A 15598-nucleotide genomic window follows, 5' to 3' on the forward strand; every position below is an offset into this window, starting at 1 on the left:
ATAGTGATAGGCTGAGGGTCGATAAGGGAACCCGTATTGATTAACGAGTTCACGATTACATCTGGGATGAAGGGACTTACCAGGCCCGTTTCCCGCTGTGTATCGGTCAGAAATCAAGTCAGTTCCTTTTCGGTAAGCCTTCCTTAGTACCCTCTGCTGCCTGAACGCAAGCGATGCAGTCCGAGTTAAATCCTAATCATATTTCGTCATTCTTCTTCCATTTGGGGCGAAAGCAAAGCGCGATACCGGGGTGAAAGTTCTGGGAAGATAGATAGTTGTAATCAGATTTAGCACAGAGGTAGACGGGTATGGCTTACATTCGATCTCGTGTAGGTCGTCGTCGTGTTCGTCGTCGTCGCCAATGGTTGAGGTTGAAGGGATCGGAGCCGGCGCCAGTGCCTGAACAATTGGCGATGGCATCCGGGTCTAACAGGGACAAATAAAGCCACAGGACCGGCGCCTAAATAATAATTACAACAACGGCGTTGATCATCCCAAACACGCGGATTGTACAGTTCGTTTTAAAGCACATACCTACGGCTCACATAAAGGAGTATGTGGTTTTGTTGGTACAACAAGCGTTGGACGAGATTCGAAGTTAGGGGCTGTAGCTGCCATATTCGACCCAACTCCCACGACCTGCCAGACACGCCCCTCAACGCAAACCACGACGCACGACGTCCACCACAACCATCCCCAATCTCCCAAACACCCCTGCACAATGGGCAAAAATAAGCGTAAAGGGGGCCTCACAGGGCTGGCAAGGTTTGTCCAAGAGTCGTTCAAGTCGGACTTGCCAACCCCCAATTCAAACCAGGATTCAGAATCGCCTACGAAAAAACGAAAATTTGACGAGACGGTCGTGAAGAAGCAGTATTTTGCAACGGGGCTTGTGCCTCATTATGAATACGAGTCTCAAGTACCGGAGCATCTGCAAAAGTGTCTGTCCTTTCTCTGGTTTTTTGGCTGGTGGTTTAATTGACTCTACGACCCGCAGATTTCTCCCAACGCTACCGGATGTTCTCTTTGTACTCTGAGCCCCCTGGGTGTCTCCTGGACGAAGAAGGCTGGTTCAGCGTGACGCCAGAACGTATAGCCAACCAAATTGCTGAACGCTGTCGATGTGATACCATCCTGGACGCATTCTGTGGAGTTGGAGGCAACGCGATCGCCTTTGCGCAAACCTGCAACCGAGGTGAGATTTTTGTCATTCTTAGTTGGAAGAACAATCAATGATAATAGTCAAACAGTCATCGCCTTGGACACATCTCCCGTTCGTCTAGCGCTTGCTCGCCATAACGCAGAGATATACGGTGTTGCAGACAGGATAGAGTTTATCTTGGCCGACTACATCTCATTCGCGAACACACTCGCATCCTCAACCCCCAAATCCACATCCGAATCGAACTCGAGTTCAACGAAACAACGTATCATCGACGTGGTATTCCTCAGCCCCCCATGGGGAGGCCCCAGCTACCTCGCTTCCGTCGACACCAACGGTGACGCAGTCGAAACCACAGAACACCCATCATACACTCTCGACTCAATCTTACCCATCCCCGGCACCGAGTTGTTTACCCTATCACGCAAACTCACACCCAACATCGCCTACTATCTGCCACGCAATACCAGTATTGATGAAATCAGCAAGCTCGCGCCGAATGAGTCGATTGAAGTGGAAGAGGAGTGGATGGGGAACAAGCTCAAGGCGCTGACCTGTTACTTTGGGGGACTGGCGGCTGGGCAGGAGGAGTTATTCTGATCCGTTGGTTATTGTGATGTTCGAGGAGGGATAGATTCCAGCGCTCGGCGGTCTGCTGTGCCATGCGCAGTTAGACTCTTCGAGAACCGCACTGGACGGCCATTCGCCATTCAGCGTCAATCCACCGCTCGTTTGCACCGACTTTGCGCCGATGTTTGCCAATCCATCTTCTCCCTCCTTCCCTCCCCATGGTCCATCTCCGTCGTCGTTTATCAAGGCTGTGGTAGCCAAACCACTCCGACTGCCCCATCAACACAACCCAGATTGACTTTATCGAAGCCACGGATCAAACCACTTCCCCGAATCGCCGAAAAAGAAAAAAACTTCAACAAAAAGCAATGCACCAAGCTGCGATGGCATCTTTCTTCCGCCCTCCTTCCATGATCCATCTCAAGTCCCCAAATTTTGCAATGGCGGTAGATCACTTGCTACAAGCGTGGTCAGTCTCTTGTACACCGACAACGACTGACGACACGCGACGACCTTGATCATTCCAACAAGGTTGTTTTGTGTTGTCCGCCCCTTCTGAAGCTGTACTTCACCCCTTCTGACATTGTTCGAGGGAGAGGGAGACTATCTATCAACAATCGATCTCAGCGCTCCTTCTCTCGGTGACTTCCACCGGCACCGCCCATCGTTCGGAGATGTAAACTGGTAAAAGGCGCTCGAGTGGCTACGCTGGTCGTGGCACCCCTCTCCTTTTCCCCCTCTCCCACTGCTACGTAGATTCTCTTCTCGGAGCTGCCCACACTGATCGTCATCCACACCCACACAAGTGCGACAGCACCAACCTACATCGAGGCAAGAAGAGTAGAACGCCACATTGAAGAACGAGTACTCGGACGCCCTCATACTCGGATTTTCACTGAAACAAGGGAGCGTCTGCTTCCTCCCGCGCTCCCTCAAATCAAGCACACAACGCTGGATCTAGTATTCATTCCCTGCTCCCCAAACACCCATTCCATCAGCCTCGCCAAACCAGCAGAAACTGCCACTACTACTACTGCTACTACTACTACTACTACCCTCCCCATCTCACATTCAAGATGATGCCGATGTCAGTTGCAGAAGACTTCCCCCTCCCACCCACACAAGTCCCCCGCCTCTCCCAAACCTACCGCACGCTCTTCATCACCTCCATCCTCTCTTCCACCTGCATCCTTGGGATCTCACTTGCGGGGTTAGCACTGGCAGCCGCATCAAGATATCTATCGCCTATCACTTCTATTTTTACTATCATCCACGCTTGTGTGTTGTGGTATCTTTGTTGGAGGGAGGTGAGGAGGGGGGTTGTGTCGCCTGGTGGTGGTGCGCTGCGTAGTAGTAGTAGGAGAGCAGGAGGAGGAGGAGGAAGAGAAAGAGAAAGAGGAGGGTGGAGGAGGAGGAGGATGCCAACGACGAGACGCCTCGCATTGTGCGCTACCGCGGTGTTGGTGGTGATGTGGATGGTCGTCATCGTCCTCCTCGTATTTTTCATCACGAAATCGAGGGGCGTTTCTGGGGGCGGAGTTGGAAGTGATGATGGGCGTGTGCACCAGGGTTCAGGGGGATCCGCGGGAGAGTTGACAGGTGGTGTGACTGGGACTGGTAGGCCGTGGACGTGGTCGACTGAACGCGTTTTGGCGGTTGTGGAGTTGAGTTTGGCGGGTATACAGGGGTGTGTGACGTTAGCTTTGGGAGTGGTTAGCCTGCATGAGCGGATGGCTTGTTTACATCCAAGACAGAGCACTCGTCACGGTCGTCCTCGAGGAGGAGAAATGTTAACAAGAGGGAGTAGGAGTGGGAGTATGGATACGACTGGCATACTAGCCGCTGTCGCTGTTGCTGGACGGGGGTCCCGGGGAGGAGGAGGTGATGAAGCTAGCGCTGAAGCCCCAACTTCAACCGATGGTGATAACGCGCGGAATTTGAATGTTAGGAGTGTTTCTAGGCAGAGTAGTCGGTGGTTTTGGAGTTTGAGGTGATCTCTTGCGTTGCGTTTTTTTTTAAATCCCTGCTCGAGAAGCCGTTTTGAAACGCTGCTCTTGCTGTGAAGTTACACTTGATGCGCACTCTGTTGTATGTATCATGTTTTTTTCTTTTCTTGTTGATCATTTTGATCTCCTTCGTTCGTTCGTCGAGGTCTGGTTTGGTGTTTTGATGTGATGATGATAGTAGTCTAAGTGTATCATGTTGTGGAGTGGTGGTGATTAGATGTGTGGGGAGATCATGTTATGCTGTAGCCATTGTTCAGAGTAGGTAGATTCTTGTGTATTTCTATTTTTGTAGCTTTAGTCTTGTAGAATCACTTTGTCCTTGCTGTCAACGTCGAAGCTGGCCTTGGCGGTGTGCGTAACTCCTTTACTTAATGCGTGAACCAAACCTGACGGGGCACTTGAAGGTGCGATGGAACCTTTCTGGGTCCGTCACGGTTCCTTTACAATTCAGAATCAGTGTTCAGGTCCATTCATGATTCTAGGGCCAGGGCTCTCCGTTTCGCGAGGCGCATGTCACGTTGCCTACCCCACCCCAAGCTTGAGGCAAAATGCCGCTGTAAGTACAGTAGTGTACACACAGGTCGGGGACCTCGGCTCCGAGCTCAATTGATATTCCAAGGCGAAAGTATACTTACAATCGTCCTATTCTACAGTGGATGTCAAAAGTCCTTGGTACATAATTACGCCATTGTTAATCGACCTGCAGGCTCTTGATTCTTGTGGTGAGCTTGATGCTGAAGCTGCTCTGTGGTGTCGTATGTGCCGCGACGACCGGGCTCCTCGAAACTCTAACGGAGAATTCGTGAGCCCATTTGAGTGGTCGCAGATCCTTTTCTCTCTGAGGATGGTTAGGCTGTATAGTCTGGGTCTGGGGCACGAGAGTGCAAGTTGCGTGGCCCTATAAAAAGCTCTCTGGGTCGGTCCTGGGATACTGGTACATATCTCACCAGCGCTCCGTGGTTCCTCTCACAGCATGAATCGCGTTATCGCATGGGGAGCTCTGGCTGTTCTGCTCCTTGGAGCTCTGGGCGCCCGACTCGGGTTTTCAGGCACGGGCGGAGGTGCTTCACAGTGTGGACGATCTAAAGGTGGACGGGGAAAAGTTCGACTTTATTATTGCTGGGGGTGAATCGAATGCTTAGATCTAATGGTCCCAATTGCTGATAGAGCTTTGCGAATCGCTCACTGTTGATGAGTAGGAGGAGCAGCAGGATCTATCATCGCAAGCCGTCTATCTGAAAACCCCAATTTCAAAGTTTTATTGGTCGAGGCCGGGCCAAAGTCAGTATCTTTCTTACACTTTCCCAAGTTACATCTTTTTCCAATATTCAGACAATGGGCAATGGGACTGACGTCCGACCGTCCGCTGGGTTTTCGCTGACGCACACCTGCAGCAACGAGGACATACTCGAGCTAACTGTCCCGGGGTGCTCGAGCCGTGTCAATGGACTCGTCAGTAACGGAAGCCGATATACCTGGAATTTTACGACCGTTTCGCAAGTTATGCTCAACGATCATGAGTTGCCTATTGTACGAGGACGTGTACTTGGTGGTTCGAGCTCGATCAGTGAGTCTCGCCTTGCCTGGCACTGTGCGCAGCAGTCGAAAAGGCTCACAATTTAAATACGACCGGTTAGGTGGAATGCAATATGTACGCGGGTCATCAGATGATTATGATGCGTGGGCGAAGGCGACGGGTGATCGTTGGTGGTCGTGGAAAGGAGCGTGGCCATACTTCAAAAAGGTGAGGAGTAGGGGCTCTTTTAAGTGTGACTTGATCCATCTTCAAAGCGACGTGCTTCAGCCTTCCTTTTTCCAAGTCCCCAAGTTGTGTGATCGATGTGCTAACACGCCCCACTCCATCAGAATGAGCGTTGGATGGCCCCCAACAGTGGTCGAAATATCACAGGCCGATACGATCCCCGAGTTCATGGCTATGGTGGACAAGCGCCCGTTGGCCTTCCCAACAGTGAACCTAGTGATTTCGCAATGCGATGCGTCAAGAACACAACGTGGAAGCCCGACTATTTCCCATTTACCTCGGACGTCAACTCAGGGAGGCCTCGAGGAGTTGGTAAGTCAACTATTTATGTATTTATCCTAGTCGCTCTCTTGGGTGAGCAAAGTTCCAACTCAAGTACTCCTTTGGCAACATGAGCGCAGTTTACAGTGGGAAACGGAGAGAGAGCAAGTGCAGCAACTGCATACATGGGATCGGAAGTCAGGAAACGACCCAATTTGACCATCCTTCTCAACACCCATTTCACACGAGTCCTCCCTGTAATCGGGTCGACTCGAGGGCTGGAGGTTAGGACGCTCGAGATTGTATCCGGGAGGAGTGCAACGTTTCTAATACCGTTTACCCCAACCCGACTTGACCGACGATTAACCTTGAATCTTAGGCGAGCGTAAGACCATTACCGTGAAGAAAGAGCTTATTCTGTCAGCAGGGGTGTACGGGACACCTCATACCCTTCTCAACTCGAGGATCGGAAACAAGACCCAGCTTCGAGCAGTAGGAGTGCAAGTTGTTCATGACTTGCCTGATGTTGGGCAGGGACTCCGGGAAATGCCCACTGTCACGCTATCCTGGATTGCAAATGTGACTGATCCTGCACCGTACGTTTCAATCTCCCTCTTACCAAGTCAAAGCCTTCGCTGCAGTGCCAGTCCGGGGCCCTTATGGATGCTAATGGTTACACTATTATAGGACAGACCAGACGGCGGCTCTGGCTGAATGGCAGGCGAACCGGACTGGCCCGCTGTCAGAGTTCTTGCTCGGGCGCGTGCAATGCCTTTGGCATAGGATCCCAAAGGACGATGATATATGGAAGAAACATGAAGATCCGTCGTCTGGGCCTACTACGCCGCATCTTGAGCTTTGGCTGCGTGTACGTAGGCGCTCATCTTTCCTTACCAGCACTGGGTACATAATAATATTTCAGGGAGGGATGCGCAATATGAGCACTTGGCTTCTACTTAATACTCCCCAGTCCCGTAAGTCCCCGACTGCTAGTTTTCTCAAGGCATGAAAAGAGTAGCTGAGAACGTTGTTTCCTAAACCCACAGGCGGAACGGTCAAACTCGGATCGAGCGACCCACTCGATCCTCCCGTCATCGATTACGGATTCCTCAGCCATCCCTTCGACCGCGAGGCTCTTAAAGAGGGTATCCGACTAGCGAAGAAGTTTTTCAGTGGGCCTGTCTGCGACGGGTATATAACCAGCTTCCTCGGTCCCGACCCCGATATGCTCTCAGAAGTGGAGTTCGACGCGGTAGTGAGGGACAATCTTAGTGGGTTCTCGCACGCGGTTGGGACTTCTGCTATGACGAGAAAGGGGGACAAGAGGGGTGTAGTCAATCCCGATTTAAAGGTGAAAGGGGTGAAGCTGCTGAGGATTGTAGATGGTTCTGTTGTTGTGAGTGTCTCTGATATGTCTGCTGGGATATAGATCACCTGGGTGCTTACCAAGGTATCTACAGTCCATAACAGCTCCTCCACAAGCGGCGGTATATGTTCTGGCGGAACGAGCTTCTGATCTCATACAGCGAGAGTGGAAGCGATCGCATGCGTAACTGCATGCTTTCTGAAAATTTCTGTTTCTTCATTTCATTTTGTTTGACTCAGTACCGTAATAAAACCATCTATCAATGAATATCGGAAAATACAGCTATCTGGATAGAATTTGTGTGTGAGCGTTGCATCGAACTTGAACGGGCGCTTAATCCCATCAACCCCACCGACTCAAGGGTATCGACGAGTCTCTGACATCACGGAGATTACTTAGTCATTTGAGAAGCCCTTTTCCACCTGCGAAGAACACTGTTTTGTTTTAATTAAGGGATGACATCTAGTAACACATTATGCTCAAGCCCGCTCTTCGTGCTTACCTCCTCACTAACGTCGCAGCGACTCCCGCCTCGTGTCGTTTGGCCGTTGATAACAGGCCTCCTGGCTGAATGACTACTGCTCCCACTTCCAATTGAATATTGCACCTTTGATGTCGCATATCCACCAAACGAGAGGTTATTTCTCCGGTGAGGCATTAATCACTTCTTCCGAGCAATATGTTGTCCTCCTAAGCACTTATCAGTTCCTTTTCGCAATTTGTAGCTGCGCGTTTCGTACGATCTAGAGGAATGGACTCGATAACCGATGATGTAGGGAGGTAGTAGAGGGGAAAGTGAAACGGTTAAAAGTCGAGGGTACTCGAACCAAACTCCCCAACCAAGTTAACACAAACCCCTCCAACGGTCCTTGGTGAAGAGTCGACTTCCACCGGAACCACCACGATGCTGTCTATCTTTTCACTCTTTGCTCTTCAGTCTTTACCAGCTGCTTTGGCAGCTTTTGGCTCCTCGGGGAACCTTATTGTCGGTAACAAGTTCATTTCCCCGGATGGCTTCAACAGATCGTAAGTGCCTCTCAGACATCCTAGGAGACGAGCTCCTCGCTCATGTTGGATTTTAGCGCCGTGCTCGCTGGTAGTTCACGGAATGGATTAACCTTCCCTGGGCCAGTAATCACTGGAATAAGGGTCAGTGAGCTTGCGAGACCCAAATTAACTTAACACCCTCCTGAACTTGGCTGACAGGGCAGCCGATTTAACCTCAACGTCGTGAATGAGCTCACCGACCCGACTATGCTTAGAACTACGAGTATCGTGAGTGCTCGCCTTTACTGCTTGTAAAATATAGATTTAAAATAACGCCTCTCGAGCAGCACTGGCATGGACTCTTCCAACGAGGGAGTCAATGGGCAGACGGCCCTGCGGGTGTCACTCAATGTCCCATTGTTCCAGGAAGCTCTTTCCTTTATCAGTATCGAGTTCCTGACCAGGCAGGGACGTTCTGGTACCATTCCCACCACCGTAAGCCAGTACCAGCATACTCCGTTGAGAAACGGTTGGCTCATGGAAATCCAGAATCCCAATACTGCGACGGCCTGCGTGGAGCACTCGTCGTTTATGACCCTCGCGATCCTCATCGTCGACTGTATGTCCATCAAAGTGTGTCCCAAAATATCAGATTGCTGACTTGAACCTTTGGCTTTCAGGTACGATATCGATAATGGTGCGGTGATTTCCTTCCTGTTTTGTGGCGCAATACTTACCCCCTTCAGAATCTACGATCATAACCCTGGCCGACTGGTAAGTGTATCTCCGCCCTCAGTCCATGTACTGGCTAACGCCGTGGTAGGTATCACGTCCCTGCCCCCTCTGCCGGTGTTGTCCCAACTTTCGATTCCACCCTCATCAATGGCAAGGGCCGCTATGCTGGCGGACCTGCTGTGGACCTCGCCGTTATCAATGTCGAGCGCAACAGACGTTACCGCTTCAGGCTCATCTCCATTTCATGCGATCCCAACTATATTTTCTCTATTGATGGTCACCAATTGGTAAGCTCTCAACCACCTCAATGCAATGCAAAGTTGACCACCACTCTCCGTTAGACTGTAATCGAAGTGGACGGCATCAATGTCCAGCCCCACACTGTCGACTCCATCCAAATCTTCGTCGGCCAACGCGTTTCCTTCGTACTCCACGCAAACCGACCTGTGGGCAACTACTGGATCCGCGCAGACCCCAATTTTGGCACCACAGGCTTCGCCGGCGGAATCAACTCTGCTATCTTGCGATACCGCGGCGCTCAGCCCGTCGACCCAGTTACCGAACGCCTCCCTTTCTCCAACCCTTTCCGCGAAGTTGACCTACGACCCCTCGTTCCCAAGCGCCCTCCAGGCCGGCCTGAAATCGGAGGCGCAGATATTAACATCAACCTCGATATTGGTTTTGACCCCAGCAGCATCACCTTCTCGGTCAACAATGCGACCATGCTTCAGCCTACTGTCCCGGTTCTTTTGCAGATTCTGAGTGGAGCTAGGACACCACAGGAACTCATGCCCCAAGGCAGTATCTACGTTCTTCCCAGGAATAAGGTGGTCGAACTATCGATTCCTGGAGGCTCAGTTGGAAGCCCTGTATGTCTCTTCAACCTCTCCTACCCGAGCGCAATGCTGAGTTTTGTACCCCCCCCCTTTCTAGCACCCGATTCACTTCCATGGCGTAAGTTCGTCATCCCCTTGTAACGCTCTGTAGTCTGACGCCCGCGGACAGCACACGTTCCATGTTATCCGAAGCGCGGGTAGCTCGGAATACAACTACTTCAACCCTATCGAGCGCGACGTCGTCAACATTGGCGAGTCGACTGATAATGTCACTATCCGATTCAAAACTGACAACGCCGGTCCCTGGATTCTTCACTGGTGAGTACATCCGACCTCTCTACAACCGGGGTGACATGCTGAGAGGTAACCGTAGCCATATCGATTGGCATCTGGTTCTGTAAGTCTTTCTAGCAGTTCAAGATTTCACGGAGGCAGAATAGGCTCATGTACACTCTTCCAGGGGTCTTTCCGTTGTCTTTGCGGAAGATGTTTCGAGTATTGCTAGACTCAACGCTCCTCGTGCGTACCGTCTTTTCTTAACCTTTCAGCCCTTGACTCAACTGCTGGCTCACAGCTGCTTGGCACGAACTCTGCCCGAAGTACGAAGCTTTCGGGGAAGAGTAAACTTGGACCGACCCCCTCTAATACGCCTTAATCTTTCGTTCATCTCACTGAACCATTGCGATTGTTTACAACGGACATTGATTCTTGACCAATGCTTTGCTCTTCCCTTCCTTGTACTCTAGTATATCATGCAATGCTAATTGCTCTGTCGCCATGATAAGTCACATCCACCACCCCTACTCGAGTCACCCGGCATCCAAGTTACCGATCCCCAAAACAAGAGTTATTTCTGGCTAATAGCCGGCGTTTAACGAGTCCCAATGTTTCCATAAAAGGAGAAGCTGACACCTTGATAGGCAGCCCCTCCATTCAATTGATGACAGGGCTTCGAACGCCGCACTGGAGACTCCATGGAGACCGGCAGTGACTTTACGAAACCTCTTTCGGAAAGGTTAAATTGACTCTTAACGAAATGGCGGGTAGATACCCAATAAAGCCCGTCGATATGGTTGTTACTTGGAATGACATCGCTCCGATTCACCAGGCGGATTGTAGATAGTAGGTTTCGGTGAGATTGAGATCTTCTTGTCAATGCTGATGAATATCAGGACTAGAAAGCGCAGCGCGACAACGACGTTTATCCAGAGTTTATCCTCCTCCTTCTGGTATGGAATTTAAACCGGTCACCAGCGCAGAGCCTTTCTGGTCGCGACGCGGGGGTTCATCCTACGAGGTCCCGATAGGTTACAGTGCTTGGGTTCGCCTCGAAAAGAGTCGATCGAATCGAGATTAAAGTAGTCCAGCCGAGACACCGGGTAAAAGCCCCAGATGGGGAGGAGAGGGACCACAAGAACGAGTGTATTCAGAGATGAGGGAGAAAAGTAATCCGGAATCAACTCGATCCCGTGGCCATACAGCAGCATAGACATCCGTCTTCTGGAACGAGAACAGCTCCTTGCAATGTCCCCATGTGCTTGACCCAGCGCAAGGGACGATGTCAAACAAGGAGAGGAGTTCCAATGAGCGTCAGGGTCGATGCATGTTTCATCCCACTACACATCCGCATCACCATCCACCCCTCCCTTCCGCTTCCGACTCGCCTTCCCAGCCTCCCTCGCCCTCTTCTTCCAATCCCTCGTCAGGTCACCCTTCTCCTCCTCCCAATCCTTCCTAATCTCCTCCTCCGTGCTCGTCTTGTAGAACTTGACCCCTGGATCACACCAGTCCCACCTGTTGTCTTTGATCACGTCGAAGATATCGCGTTGGCGGGCTTTGATTGTGAACGAGTCGGACGCTGAGGAATCAGTGGAGGTGTGGTGAGGCAAAGGGAAGAAGAGAGGCTGTTTGGGGTTCAGGTATGTTATTGTGTGAGAGGTCGTTGTTGTCGTTGTGGGGATGCTGGGCTGGAATGCGGGAACGGCGGTAGATAGCGGTTGCGTAATCGAAGGTTCTTCGATAGCGAATGGGATTTCGTCGTCCAACTCGAGGTCGATATCGAGATGACCGAGTAGAGAGAATCCAGCTAGAAAAGGGCGTGTTAGAAATGAACGAAAGAAGACCGGTGCCGCTGAGCTTACCCTCTTCGTTACGCGGAGCAAAAAGATCCTTGAGATTGGTCGATTTTGGTTCGGGTGCTTGTGACGGTGCCGGCTCAGGCTCATCCCGAGCCTCTTCGTCCCCGAGACCCCCCTCATCCTGATCCATGGCGACAGGTTCTGGACGGGGAGATGCAGAGCGCGGAACGACCTCGAAGTCATCAGTCGTGGGAGCAGCAGCAATTTTGACTCCTTTGCGCAGTTCCTCTTCGTCAATGTCAGAACCAATACTTTCGCGGCCGTCCCAGTCGTCCTCGCCGCCAAAGAGGGATGACAAGAAGTCCAAAGTCTGTTTCTTCTCTGAAGCGAGATCGACACCGGCAGGAGCATCAATGTTTTTTGGTGGGGCAACTGCAGGAACCGCCGCAGGTTGTGGTTTTTTAGGGGGAAGAGGAGACGGGGATCTTTGAGGTAGCTGGCGCTGGCTTTGCTTCGGTGCCACAGGGACGGGTTCATCGTCCTCGGAGCTGGAAGATTTGTCTTCCTCCATCGGTTCTGAGGTCGGCATCTGAGCAACAGAGCCCTGGGATTCCAGGAAAATCCCCTTCAGCAGGGTACTGCCCCACTTGGTCATGTCTATCGTCCTCTTTCGCGCCCTTGTAGGCGGTGCCTTCAATTTAGGCTTTTTCGTCTTGGTTCCACGCATAGCTGCTGCTCGTTTCTTGAGGATCTTCTTCATAGCTGCCAATTCTTCCAGCGTTGGTGGTAACGGGCGTTCTGGTCGCATACGAATAGGTCTGTATATACGGCCTAGAGACGTCTTCTTCCAACCGCCTCGCTTGTCGACGTTAGTAGAGTCGACGAGCGACATATCGGCGGAGTAGACACCGTCGCATCGTCGTCGCTTTCGTGGACGAGCCTCAGGTTCAGAGATGGCGTTCTCTGCAGCAATTCTGTAGGGATGTAGTCAGTGTTTAGCTCGACGACGACCATATCGTTGCTCGCCTTTCTCTGAAATCTGGTTTTGCTTCCCCAAGTCGCAGCTTGGCACCTTTCCAGGTCGCCCCGCTCAAGACGTTCATGCCTGAGAGGCTGGTCAACGACAAAAAAAGCCTTTACAGGATTGGACTTACATTTAGCTAGCTTCCCTGCTGTCGTCTCGATGGTCACATATCCAAATTTTTGTGGTTGACCGACGGCGTCGAGCAAACCAAACCCATCGACGGCCTTGACGGTTCCAAAGGTCGATAGACGTTTGGCGATGTCGTCCGCCGTTATCGAAGGCGTCAAGCCTGATATGTGAAGCCGTTTCGTAATCGGTGTGTCCATTTGGTCGTCGTCGAGGAGGACGATGAGGAAAAGGTTGAGCGGGTTGCCGGCCCGCGACCGCGTTGTGTTTGTCACTGTTGTTTACGCCGCTCCAAGCGCGACTCGAACCGTGTCCGCGTCGTGCTCAATCTTTTTGTCCCCAACCACGACTGTCGACGCCCCAAAATGCATAACTCGCCGTTCACAGTTGCAGGCATGTCGTCCTCGACGACGTCTCACCATACTCCCAATGCTTGGGGAAGTTCGAGCACGAACTCAACGTTTGGAGAATCGTTGTCGCAGTCGACTCGAAGCCACTATCAGTCTGGATATCTTATGGTGAGCAACTATCGTTGCTGAATACCGAAAGTCGTCTAACTGGACTGTAGTCTACAACGCAGAACAACGTTCGTGCCCACAGTGTCGAATTCCTGTTCGAAAATGCTGAACTGCATCCCAGAACTCACCGCCAGGAAACCAGCGCGTTGACGAGGTCCCTGTGGTCCAAACCAAAGCGAAATTGAACCAGGCTTTGACCAGAGGAAATCACTCAGACTTTGGGATGGAATCTATGTTCCAGAGCACCAGGTAAAGCCTTGACAGACGCCCACTGGAAGGTTGGCTCATTTGGTTAGGCAGCGACAAAACCTAGCAGACGAAGATGCACCTCCCATATCGTCTGTGAACGATATCCCAAACGAAGTATTCGTCGAGAATACGTCTTCTCGCTTTAAACCACGGGTAAGTCCTTTTACTATTCACATCCATGACATGCCTAAGTAAACGACTCTGTAGAACTCAACCAAGCTCGAAAGCTCTCACTTCGGCAAGCGTGCCACAAAAGTCCTAGCTTCTTCCTCTGGCCTCAGCTCGCAGCAACCCTTATACATCATTGTCTTCGGCTACCCCGCTGATAAATACAGCGTCACCGTTGAATATTTCAAATCCTTGGGAGAATCGACTGAAGCGGATCCGAACACCGAGATTGCCAATTGCTTCAGGATAGGCTACACAGATCCAGCAGATGCGATGAGAGCTGTCCGAAAGAATGGGGAAGTGCTGGGTGGAAGCTGGATGATTGGCGCGAAATGGGCGGTGAGTTTCCTCGTACCTCCCTTGCCACCCCTCGACCATCGCTCATTCATTCCCGTGTTTCGTTTTGATAGGATCCTGCGCAGGCTGAAGCTCTAGTCGGCCAGGCCAACCTTCGCACTTCCACTGCTTCTCCAACCCCATCCAACAACCAATACAACAACAGTAACGCAATGCAGGTGGATGAACCCATGAGTGGCGGTTACCCTTCCTATCACAGCGATACACCCACAGTGGGTACGCCCATCCGACTCGAACCTTCGACATCAGCCTTCAAGAAGCCTGGAGTTGGTGGTAGTAAATCAGTCGCTGGCGCCCACCATCATACCAATTCGCTCTGGGGCTCCCCTGCTTCTGCTTCTGCGGCGAACAATGGCGGTGGCGGGGTCAGAGGAGGGTCCGGAACTACCGCAGCGGGCTCGCAAGCCCAGAATACCCCGACCAAGTCTGTCCTTGGTCAGGTCTCGGACTTGATCTTCGGCTGGTGATCTTCATGTGGGATCGTATACGAGTAGCTCCTGGTGGGTCATCATTTAGCTTTTAGTTGCGGCAATAGGCACGGTTTGGCTTAACTGCGGGCACTTGGCTATAGATCATGTGCTCGACCATTTTTTCGATGTCATCGGACCCTAATTATCGTCACCCAATGCCATCGTGACCCTCACCAGGGAATCCCCTTTTCAGAAATTCTGATATCCTGTTTAGCTGTGATGTCTATTCCTCGGTCGTTGGGTTCACCTCTGTGGGTGGGATCCATCAGTTAACCTTCCTCCAAAGTACGCCGCCGTTCTCTGACTCGGCGGTCTCTGGGATGTTTTCATTTCCAAACGACTGGCATGTTGTTGCATTCACCTTGTCTAAGAGTCTTTCACTCCTTCGTTACCTCTCGAGACGTGTACGTATGTGTGAGCGACGAACTTCCATTAATCCAGCTCCGCCCTAGACCCAGGCCATTCCAACTTGTCCCTTGATAAAGGGACATTGGTTCCAGTACCCCAGGGAGGGGAACATGCTGTGGTGTTAATTAACCTCAAGTTGGGGCCCAACATCTGAAAGTGAATTGTCTGGGGCCGATGAAATGGGTTTGTGGCAACGAATGCATCACCTAGGCCCTATCGTTAGCCGATGGAGAGAGTACTCATTCTACCTAAAATAGGTCCATACACCGTGGCCCCTCGAGAGAGGAGGTGGCGATTGTTTAAACAAGACGATCTCTTGGGCAAAGTGGAGAAAGCCTACGTATGGCGACCTCTGGCTACCCGTTCGACTGTCACCAGCAACCCATGCCGAAATAAAGGTTGGCAAACCTCAAGACCACTCACCGAATCCTCTTGTCGAACTCTTGCACTCTGGGCTGGCCACTGCGAGGGTGCACCGGTGTTTTGACTTCATAATAGGTTCGAATTTCACGGAG

At 51.5% G+C, this 15598-nt stretch overlaps 6 protein-coding genes across 6 annotated transcripts; 4 read left to right on the plus strand and 2 right to left on the minus strand.

Moving 5' to 3' along the window:
* Positions 1 to 703: 703 nt before the first annotated feature.
* Positions 704 to 1762, plus strand: CC1G_03944 (Tgs1 protein; the record flags this gene model as incomplete). Its single annotated transcript, XM_001831001.2, has 3 exons — positions 704 to 941; positions 998 to 1195; positions 1251 to 1762. Exons 1-3 carry the CDS (start codon positions 722 to 724, stop codon positions 1760 to 1762), a joined length of 930 nt encoding a protein of 309 aa, XP_001831053.1. The 5' UTR covers positions 704 to 721.
* Positions 1763 to 2355: 593 nt separating this feature from the next.
* CC1G_14771 (hypothetical protein) lies at positions 2356 to 3218 on the minus strand (the record flags this gene model as incomplete). The annotated part of the gene is made up of 2 exons (XM_002910747.1): positions 2356 to 2553; positions 2886 to 3218. 2 exons carry the CDS (start codon positions 3216 to 3218, stop codon positions 2356 to 2358), a joined length of 531 nt encoding a protein of 176 aa, XP_002910793.1.
* Positions 3219 to 4286: 1068 nt separating this feature from the next.
* Positions 4287 to 7314, plus strand: CC1G_03945 (aryl-alcohol oxidase; the record flags this gene model as incomplete). The annotated part of the gene is made up of 13 exons (XM_001831002.2): positions 4287 to 4294; positions 4711 to 4799; positions 4938 to 5019; positions 5133 to 5305; positions 5376 to 5482; positions 5605 to 5812; positions 5909 to 5929; positions 6141 to 6357; positions 6449 to 6629; positions 6684 to 6735; positions 6808 to 7157; positions 7191 to 7211; positions 7288 to 7314. The coding sequence occupies 13 exons, from the start codon at positions 4287 to 4289 to the stop codon at positions 7312 to 7314; spliced, it is 1536 nt and encodes a 511-aa protein (XP_001831054.2).
* A 717-nt stretch (positions 7315 to 8031) lies between these two features.
* On the plus strand, positions 8032 to 10309 carry CC1G_03946 (laccase 2; the record flags this gene model as incomplete). The annotated part of the gene is made up of 14 exons (XM_001831003.1): positions 8032 to 8153; positions 8210 to 8276; positions 8334 to 8402; positions 8462 to 8609; positions 8664 to 8733; positions 8795 to 8811; positions 8861 to 8888; positions 8938 to 9136; positions 9191 to 9718; positions 9783 to 9803; positions 9855 to 10003; positions 10059 to 10082; positions 10146 to 10204; positions 10260 to 10309. 14 exons carry the CDS (start codon positions 8032 to 8034, stop codon positions 10307 to 10309), a joined length of 1551 nt encoding a protein of 516 aa, XP_001831055.1.
* A 992-nt stretch (positions 10310 to 11301) lies between these two features.
* On the minus strand, positions 11302 to 13113 carry CC1G_03947 (hypothetical protein; the record flags this gene model as incomplete). Its single annotated transcript, XM_001831004.2, has 4 exons — positions 11302 to 11771; positions 11827 to 12726; positions 12836 to 12868; positions 12918 to 13113. The coding sequence occupies 4 exons, from the start codon at positions 13111 to 13113 to the stop codon at positions 11302 to 11304; spliced, it is 1599 nt and encodes a 532-aa protein (XP_001831056.2).
* A 165-nt stretch (positions 13114 to 13278) lies between these two features.
* On the plus strand, positions 13279 to 14672 carry CC1G_03948 (hypothetical protein; the record flags this gene model as incomplete). The annotated part of the gene is made up of 6 exons (XM_001831005.2): positions 13279 to 13431; positions 13482 to 13499; positions 13553 to 13680; positions 13728 to 13833; positions 13888 to 14187; positions 14259 to 14672. The coding sequence occupies 6 exons, from the start codon at positions 13279 to 13281 to the stop codon at positions 14670 to 14672; spliced, it is 1119 nt and encodes a 372-aa protein (XP_001831057.2).
* Between the last annotated feature and the right edge of the window lie 926 nt (positions 14673 to 15598).

Source organism: Coprinopsis cinerea (genome assembly GCF_000182895.1).
Source record: "Coprinopsis cinerea okayama7#130 chromosome 7 map unlocalized cont3.7, whole genome shotgun sequence".
NCBI lineage: Eukaryota > Fungi > Basidiomycota > Agaricomycetes > Agaricales > Psathyrellaceae > Coprinopsis > Coprinopsis cinerea.